This window comes from Chinchilla lanigera, unplaced genomic scaffold, assembly GCF_000276665.1.
Source record: "Chinchilla lanigera isolate Chin_1 unplaced genomic scaffold, ChiLan1.0 scaffold00019, whole genome shotgun sequence".
NCBI classification, from domain to species: Eukaryota; Metazoa; Chordata; class Mammalia; order Rodentia; family Chinchillidae; genus Chinchilla; species Chinchilla lanigera.
Window position 1 is genome coordinate 11,817,089 of NW_004955420.1, and position 9,712 is coordinate 11,826,800.

Consider the following 9,712-nt stretch of genomic DNA (forward strand, 5'->3'; position numbering starts at 1 on the left):
CTCAGCCTGCTAGCACAGATCCTTCGTCCTGCTGGCACAGACTTTCTACATTCCACCACCGACCTTTGGGCCTTCGTAGCAGATCCTTGAAACAGGCCTGCATGAGACGTTGTCATGGGCTCTAGGTCCCCAGCTGAACATGCAGGACATTATTGCAGGATCCAGGTCCTCAGCTGAATTCTTGGGTCTTTAGTGTGTGGACAGATTTCCTGCACTCTCTTGTATATGATTCTTTGGGTAGCAATTATAAAAATCTTATAAAATTTGTGTCCCGTATTATATTGTTCCCCTTGGAAAAACCCCAAACAAACATAACACCCCTGCCTTGCAGCCCTGCTCTGCTGCGAAGATCACTTCTCTTCTGCTTTCTCTGCATTTACCACACTTTAAATAAACTGTCACTTCACTCTCTATCAGTCCTGACCATTTCCTGCTTAGAGATCCATTTCTCCATTCTTCCTGGAGTGGGGGCAAGGACCAAAGAGAGGTGGAGGGTCCCTCCGAGAACCCTTGCCCTACACAACACCTTCAAGGTAAAGCCCTGTCTGGTCTCAGTTTCCAAATGAATTACTCTTTTCACCTGACTGATAGGTCACAGAGGTTCGTAAAACTTGCCACAAAAACTTATGACACCAGCACTTTGTCATCACTACCTTCCATCACAAACATGAAAACAGAATCCAAGCCAGGCATGGTGGCACATGCCGGTAATCCCAGCACTTAGGAGGCTGAGGCAGGAGGATCGCCGTGAGCTCGTGGCCAGCCCTGAATTACACAGTGAAACTCTAAGAAAACCAAAAAAAAAAAAAAATCTGAAAATAGAATTCCATACAACAAAAGAAAGTTCTGAGACCCCCATGGCTTTTGCTACATTGGTCCTTGGAGGAGCAGGTTAGGGCCTTGTTTTAGAGCATGAACTCGGGTCAGACTGCCTCAGTAAGTCCCAGGTTGGCACTGTGATGCCGAGTGAGAGCCGCTCTGTGCTTTCTATCCTCACTCGCAAAATGCGGGAAATACTGTCTACCTAGCGGGGCTCTCAGGAGCACAGAGAGATTACTTAGCATGCACTCTAATGTAAACACTTAGAATCCGGCACATGGTAAGGACAGCATGTTAGCCAACAGCACCATTATTAATTGACGTATCACTTATAATTCAGTCTGGGTAACCGTTTCCACTTTCTGAGCGTCTCAACTGATGCTCATAGGGTTCTGCAAATAATTTAATTCATTACAAGAATTTTTTCAGCCTCGCGTGGTGGTGCATCCCTATAATCCCCGCCCTCTGGGAGGCTGAGGCAGAAAGACCACAAGTCTGAGCCTACCCTGGGCAGCTCAGGGACTTAGCAAGACTGTATTTCAAAATAAAAAATAAACAAGGTGCTGGGGAGGTAACCTCAGTGTGAAGGCTCTGGGTTCAATCCCTAGTACCACAAAAAAATAGAATTGTTTTGTCTTTAAAACTCTAAATTCTATCAATAAGAAATACTGCATGGGGTTACTGGTGTATCAGTAGTACCACAGAACCAGGAAGCCACCCACAAGAAGAATGAGGCAGAGCTGGGCATGGAAAGCTGTGTATACTGTGTTAGCACACGATATAATATTCATATGTAATATTGCTTGGTTTTGGTTTTGGTTTTGACTGGGAATTGAACTCAGGACCTTGCACTTGCCAGGCAGGCGCTGTGCCGCTGAGCTGTATCCCCAGCCCATTCATATATAAAATTATGTAAAATCCTGTTCCTGCGCTTTTTGTATGTGTTTTGTTTCCTGCGTATATAGACATACGTTGGGATTTACACAGAAAATGGTTGGAAGAAAGTATACGATCCTATAATAATAAAAAAAAGCCCTATAATCAGTGGTTACATCAGAGTCTGAGACTGGGGAATTTAATTGGCATATGCACCACTAGCACGTTATGTCTTATCGAAGATGCATGCATTACTTTCACAATTCAATTTTTAAAAATCTGAGTGGGGGACAAAAACTCAGCCTACCTTGGTGTGTCCACAAACTTCTCAATCAGCACAGCATCGTCATTGAAAGCCTTCTTAGCTTCTCTCCGCGCGGATTCCAGTTGTTCTTGGAACTCCTTTTCTGATCTAACAATCCTCATGCCCTGGGAGAGAAAAAATCGTTATGGTTACAGTGTAAACACAGGCCGGGCATGGTGGTGCACGCCTGCAGTCTCTAGCATTCGGGAGGCTGAGGCAGCACTGTGAGTTCAAGGCCAGCCTGGGCTACACCGTCAGTCCAACACAGCCTGAACGGCATAGTGAGACCCTGCCCCCAAAACAAAACAAAACACAGCCCAACACAACACACAGACAACCAGTCTGAAAAGGCAACACACGTCCTACCAAGCTTACCTTTCCCCCGCCACCTCGCACAGCTTTGATCATGACGGGGTAGCCGATCCTCCCCGCGTGCTGGCGCAAGCACTGCTCGGACTGGTCCTCGCCGTGGTAACCTTCCACGACAGGTACCCCAGCTGCGGCCATGAGGGCCTTGGACGTGCTGCGGACAGAAACACCAAGAGGCCCCAGTTCTATAAGTTCCTTCATTCGAGAGAAACACAAATGCATCACAGGGAACAAGTTACAACAGCATTCTTTAAAGGTTCATGGGTAGAGGAAGGACCACCGTCAGATACAATACTAATACCCATACTGAAGTGTCCACTAGTTACTTTTCATTTCATTGGTAGCTCATGCCACCTTATTTTTTGTCCAGAAAACTAATTAATATATTGACTAGAAACACTAATTACTTCTGGAGAGGGTTGGCTTTGTTTTTATGAGACAGGGTCCTGATATGTAGTCCGGGCTAGCCTTAAACTTGTTATGTGGCCAAGGGTAACCTCCAACTCATGGCAATCCTCCTGCCTCAACCTCCTGAGTGCTGGGATTACAGGTGCATGCCACCACACCCAGCTACTAACTACTATTATAACACTAATTACTATTACATTATTATAATTGAATACTTTCTGTAATTCAATGGAGTTATTCCACATGGCAGATAAGTAACTCACGCCTACAAGAGGGTTAAAAAAATGACACTTAAGAGAGCTATTCCAATTGACCCTCATGTGGTTATATTTAAAAAGATCAAAACTCATACCTCTTTATACCCATGTCTCTAATTGCTGATGAAGGAGGACCTATAAAAATGATTCCTTCTTGTTTACAGAGTTCAGCAAATTCCATGTTTTCTGACAGAAAGCCGTACCCTGGATGGATAGCCTAGGAGTGGAAACAAAGTGACCAACTTATTAGTTAGTTCTGAACAGACAAAGCTTTGAGTTTCTCCAGGGAAGGCCCTTCCCACTCTGCGACAGGCACACTGAGATCCCTATCAAAGTCTGCTTCCAAAGAGAAGCCTGGGAGCCCCATGATGAAGTTCGGAACCCTTACTAAAACCAGAAGAGCGCGTCTTTTTGGTTGTTGTTCTGGGGATTAAACCCAAGGCTTACTAGATAAGCACTCTACCACCTGTACCCCCAGCACCTGTATTTCTTTCTGCTGTGGTACTATATACATAAATTAAAATTTACCATTTAATCCCTTTTTTTTTGAGATGGTCTCTCTACGTAGCACAGGCTGGTTTGGAACTCACAAGTGATCCTCCTGTCTCAGCCTCCCGAGTGCTGGGATTACAGGTGCGTACCACCAAGCCCGGCTACTTTTAACTATACAGTGCAGTGGTATTAAGTGCATTCCTAAATGCCACGCAACCATCACCACCACCCATCTCCAAAATGTTTTCTCATCTCAAACATAATTCACATTCCCTCCTACTCCCTAGTCCCTGTTTTATAAGCGGAACCATACCCTGTTTGTACCTCCAGATCCAGCTTATTTCACTTAGCGTAGTGATTTCAGAGTTCACCCATGCTGTAGCATGTATTAGAATTTCACTCCTACTTAAGGCTAAATAATGGTCCACTGTATGTACGGCCCACCTTTTGTTTATTCCTTCATCTGCTGATGAACGTGTGGGTTACTTCAACCTTTTAGCTACTGGGAATAATGCTGCTATGAACAAGGGTGCACAGGTGTCTGAGTCCCTGTTTAAACTGTCAGGCACACACTTGAATTGCGGGAAGATACGGCACAGAACAATTCATATTTTAATTTAAAGGAACATTGCTATCAAGGAAAAGTGTCAAGGAGCAAAGGGCTTTGGAGAGGCAAGGGAGCCGTTTATTCTCTCTTTGTATAACTGGCCTAGAATTGAAATCACAGTATCCAAAAGCCAGAAAGAACACACCAGCACAATAACACCTCATCTATCCTCAGGTTATTGTCGGCTAATGTTATCTTTGCAGAAAAAAAAAGCTTTAACAAACCGAACAAAAAGCAATGTATTAAAGTCTATATATGTTGGATGTTATGGCGCACACATGTAACCCCACACTTGGGAGGCTGAGGCAGGAGGACAAGTTTGAGGCCAGGGTGGGCTACAGGTGAGTTCGAGGCCAGGCTGAACTACAGAGGGAGACCCTGTCTCAATAAATAAATAAATTAGTAAGTAACAAATAATAAATAAATAAATAAATGAAGTCTATATAGCAAGTGGCACTTGACTATAATCCCAGCACTTGGGAGGCTGAGGCAGGAGGATCACAGTGAGTTCAAGGCCAGCCTGAGCTACACAGTGAAACCCTATCTTTTTTTTTTTGTACTGGGAATCGAACTCAGGACCTTCCACTTGCCAGGCTTGTGCCACTGAGCTACATCCCTGGCACAAGACCCTGTCTTAAAAATAATGAATGAATGAATGAAGTAAGTCTATATATACTTTAGTTCATGGTGGCGAACCTATGGCATGTGTGCCAGAGCGGGCTGTTTCTGTCTTGAAGACTCTAAAAAGCTTGCCATCACTGCTTCAGTATTTTTGCTCTTGTGTTTGTTTCTGGGACAGGGCTTCACTAGGCATTGCAGGCTGGCCTTGAACTCATTTTGTAGCCCAGGCTGGCCTCGAACTCACTGTGATCCTCCTGCCTCAGCCTCCCAAGTGCTGGGATTCACCCCTGCTTTAATGAAAGAGGAATTCCTCAGACTTAGCCCAGTCCCTTCTAATTTACTGAGAATTTTAACAAATGTACTGATCTGGCTTTCCAGCTCATAGAAAGGGAAATACTTAGCTGAAGGACAGCAAGATTTGGAAGAGAAACGAAGACATCAAATGGGAAAGAGGGAGAAAGCAAGAGGTAGCATAGGTCACAGTGCTACAGTACGGGTGTGGTATGACTCTGGCCAAGGGGACACAGGAAAAGTGCTCAGCCAACTCTATTTCCAAATAGCCAAGTTCAAAAGGCAGTCCAAAATTACAGGGTGAGCTTGAGATGTCTGGGAAATGCATAGGAGTAGAAAAACCCACATCCTCGTGGCTGTGATAGGATAATAGATAAAATAATTAACTAATTATTTTTAAGACACGGTCTCATGCCAGGAATATAGCTCAGTGGCGCAAGTGTCTGCCTGGCAAGTGGGAGGTCCTGAGTTCGATTCTCAGTAAAAAAAAAAGAAAAGAAAAAGGGTCTCACTGTGTAGCTCAGGCTGGCCTTGAACTCACTGTGATCCTCCTGCCTCATATTTTGCTGTCAGTTTGAAGTTTCAAAGTTCAATTTTAGTATTTTCTATGAATGGTCAAACATTGGTGCTACGCAGAGTGAAACAGCTCTGTCCTCCAGTCTCTCCTGGTTGTTTTGAGTTTCAGCTCACAGAACAGAACACTCCCCTACTTTGAGCTAATGAATTTAGTAATTTATAGAGTGCACAACTATCACTGCACTCCATTTTTAGAACACTTCCATCAGTCAAAAATATCCCTGGATGTCTGTCTGAAGTCCATCAGTCCCTCAATTATTAGACTCACGGAACCACTGAGGGGCTGTCTGTAGCTTTGCCATTTGAAAATTTTCATACAAAGCACTCATACAGTGCATAGTCTTATGTGTTCATCCATTCAATGTTCATCCATTTCTTTTCTTCTTCTTCTTCTTCTTCTTCTTCTTCTTTTTTTTTTTTTTTTTTTTTGAGACAGGGTCTTGCTATGTAGTTCAGGCTGACCTTGAAACTCACTATGTAGCCTAGGCTGGCAATCCTCCTGCCTCAGCCTCCTGAGTGCTGGGATTACAGGTGTGCACCACCACATCTGGCTTGTCGGTCTTTTTGATCTCACCCCATTCTAGAGGATGTGTGGCGGAACTGCACTTTGTAAACACCATTGAGATATAACAATACAATATAAATCATATTCAACTTATATACAAGAAAAACCACCCAGTCCATTGACTTCTTAGTATATTCAGAATTGTGCGATCGTCACTATAATCTACGTTACTGAGTAAAATATAATTATCACGGGTTTTTATCACCTCAGAGAGAAGCCCTGTATCTTTTAGCAGCCATTCTCACTCCTGCAGAGTTGCTAATTTGGACACTTCATAGAAGTAGAATTACACTTTATACATGCAGTCTTTTATGATTGGCTTCTTTCATTGACATTTTCAATGTTCATCCCTTTTTTTTTTTTTTTTTTTTTTTTTTTGGTCTTTTTGAGACAGGATCTCGCTGTGCAGTTCAGGCTGGCCTTGAGCTCATTTTGTAGTCTGAACTCACAGCGACCCTCCTGCCTCAGCCTCCCGAGTGCCGGGATTACAGGCGTGCACCACCACGCCCGGCCTCATCCATTTTTTTAAAGCATGCTTCAGTAGTTTACCACTTTTCACTCCTTTAGACAATATCCCGCTGGCTGGATGTGCCACGTTTATTCTCCCATTCACTCCCTGACGGACACTGGGCTGCTTTTGCTTTTTGGCTTTTTTGCGTAATGCTGCATGTGAAAGTTTGTGAGTGAGCGTCTGTTTTCATTTCTTTTGATGTACACCTAAGAAGTGGAGTTAGTACTATCTGCTGACTCTACACGTAGTTAATCTTTAGGGGAACAGCAGAACCGTTTTCCACAGCAGCATGTCGCTTCACTGCCCACAGGCACCGTTCAAGGGCTCCACCCGGTTCGCGTGCTTGCCCCCACTTGCTAACAACCGTCTTTGTGATTACAGCATCGACTGAGCGTGAAGTGTTGCCTCACTGTCATCCTATACGTTTTAATTTATATTTATTTCCCTGAAGGTTAACCATGTTAAACATCTTCTAATGGGCTTGTGGGCCATTTCTGTGTTTTATTTAGATCTGTGTATTTTATTTAAATGTTTGAATAAGTGTTTATTTGAACATTTTCCCATTGTAGTGGATTGTTTGCGTCATTACTGGACTGGTAAATACAACTTTATATATTCCAGATACAAGTTCTTTTTTTGTTTGTTTGTTTTGTTTGTTGGTTTTTGAGACAGGGTCTCACTCTGTAGTCCAGGCTGGCATTGAACTCACTATATAGCCTTGAACTTTGCAACAATCCTCCTGCCTCAGCATCCTGAGTGCTGGGATTATAGGGATGTGCTACTATGCCTGGTTATAAGTTTTACCGAACACATGCTTTGCACATTTTTTCCCAAGGTCTAGACTTTAGGTTCATAGTTTTTTTGCAAAGATATCTAATTTCTCCAGCCCTATTTGCTGAGAACTATCCTTTCACCTATGAAATTATTTTAGCATCTTATTTAAAAATCAATTGATTACATATGTGAGTTTGTTTTTGGACTTTTATTCTATTCTGTTGACTTATACATTTGTCTTTGTCAATACCACACTATTTAGATTCTTGTTTTTTAATGAGTAATGAAACATAGTCTAAGCCCAATAAATGTTAGTTTTTTCCAAACCATTTTGGCTATCTACTAGACTCTCTGACTATTTTAGGATCAACTTATCAATTTCTACAAAAAACCCTAGTGGGATTTTGATAAGGAAGAGATCAAATAGGGCTGGGAGTGTAGCTCAATGGTGGAATGCCAGTCTCGCATGTGTAAGGCCTTGGCTTTGACTGTCATATCCGCCCCCACCACACACACATACACACAGAAATAAAGAAAAACAAACACACACAGATGAATTTGGAAAGACTTGCCATATTACTACCTTGGCCTATTCTTGGTAATTTTATTCCTATTTGATTCTCAGTGATGTTACTACAATGCAGTTGCCACCTTAATTTCCACAACGCTCATTGCTAACTCCCCTTGTGCTGAGCAGATACCTAATTTGGCAAGTTCATCAATAAAGTAGATAAATCTGAGCTGAAAAGTAAACCAGCTACCTGCTTGTGAAAATAAAGCTAAACTGCAAATGCTGAGCGCATTCCCAGGGATTTTATGCCTTCATTAATAAAGGCAGAGAACTGGTCTCTCCTGCTGCTGTGGCTTGCAGCACGTGTCCCCCAAAAGTCTGTGGGCTAAAGGTGTGGGCTTCCACTTTAAAATGTAAATCGCTCACTCACTCCTCTGCTTCAAATCTCCTCAGAGCTACTTAGCATGAAGTGCAAACTCCTGTAGTGTCCTAAACCAGGGATGGCGAACCTTTTAGAAGCAGAGTGCCCAAAGTGCAACCCCAAACCCACTTATTTATTGCAAAGTGCCAACACTGCAATTAAACCTGAATACTGAGGGTTTAGTTGAGAAAAAACTCATACATGAACGTCTTAGAAGAAAAACGGAACTTTCAATGTTACAAGCAGCTTTTTACTGAAAGGTAAAAGCTTGCATTTGGCACTTTTTTGTACAATTAATGCGATCTTTGCTGTTGTATGCATGCTGATAATACGTCAGACCTTGGCTGGGTGACAGGGCTCCACGCCCGCTGCAGAGTGTGTGCCAAAAGTTCCCCACCGCTGTCTTTTTTTTTTTTTTTTTTTGCGACAAGGTTTCACCGTGCAGTTCAGGCTGGCCTTGAGCTCACTCTGTAGCCCAGGCTGGTCTCGAACTCGCAACGATCCTCGTGCCTCAGCCTTCCCAGTGCTGGGATTACAGGCGTGCGCCACCACGCCTGGCTTTTTTTTTTTTTCCACCGCTGTCTTTAATGATGCTGCCTCTCCCTACCTTTCTGTTTCATCGCCCCCTACCGTTCTTCCTGTGCCAGCCCCACGCCCAACCTTCCATGCTGTGCTCGGACCTGCGCCTCGGCAGCCCAGCCAGCTGACGCTCCACTGAGGTTCTGCTAGCAGGGGTCATTCTAGAGAAACCGGAAGCAGGGACAGCTTTCCTACCCCTGTACCACGGGGGGGCGGTAGTGGGTTCCAGTCTTCCGTGTGAGTGGAAGTCCCACATCCAGCCTCTCGGAGGTCCTACACAGACCTGAGGGACAGCTGCACCAGGTCCCTCCTCCGGCCTCTTCCCTGGGCCAGGGGATGGGTGTCCGCTTTCACCACATAATTCCCACGGACCCTTCCTTGTTCAGCCCCCTGACACGGTGGAACTAATTCCTAAATTAAACTCCCTCTGTTGAAACATCAAACCCAAACCCAGTGGCACAGTCCCTCACTGCCCTTACTACAACCACACTCAACTTTTTTTTTTTTTGACAGGGTCTCGCCACATAGTTCAGGCTGGCCTTGAACTCACTATGTAGCCCAGGGTGACCTCAAACTCCTAGCGATCCTCCTGCCTCAGCCTCCTGAGTGCTGGGATTACAGGCGTGCGCCAACACATACAGAAGTGAACATTCTTGTTCCCTGAGCACTAAGCTTGTTTCCAGCCCAGTCTCGGCAATTTCACCCCAGCCTTCTTCCTCAAGCCCCTCACA

At 44.1% G+C, this 9,712-nt stretch overlaps 1 protein-coding gene across 2 annotated transcripts in view; it reads right to left on the reverse strand.

Moving 5' to 3' along the window:
- The window catches only part of Mccc1 (methylcrotonoyl-CoA carboxylase 1 (alpha)), a 46,399-nt gene that overhangs the window by 35,427 nt on the left and 1,260 nt on the right, over window positions 1–9,712 (reverse strand). The window contains exons 2-4 of one of the 2 annotated variants that reach the window (XM_013513582.1): window positions 3,129–3,250; window positions 2,375–2,522; window positions 2,003–2,124 (exon numbers count right to left, since the gene is read on the reverse strand). In XM_013513582.1, the coding sequence (XP_013369036.1) occupies window positions 2,003–2,124; window positions 2,375–2,522; window positions 3,129–3,250 (392 nt within the window). The remainder of the gene's footprint in view (window positions 1–2,002; window positions 2,125–2,374; window positions 2,523–3,128; window positions 3,251–9,712) is intronic. The other variant, XM_013513583.1, reaches the window with a different exon arrangement.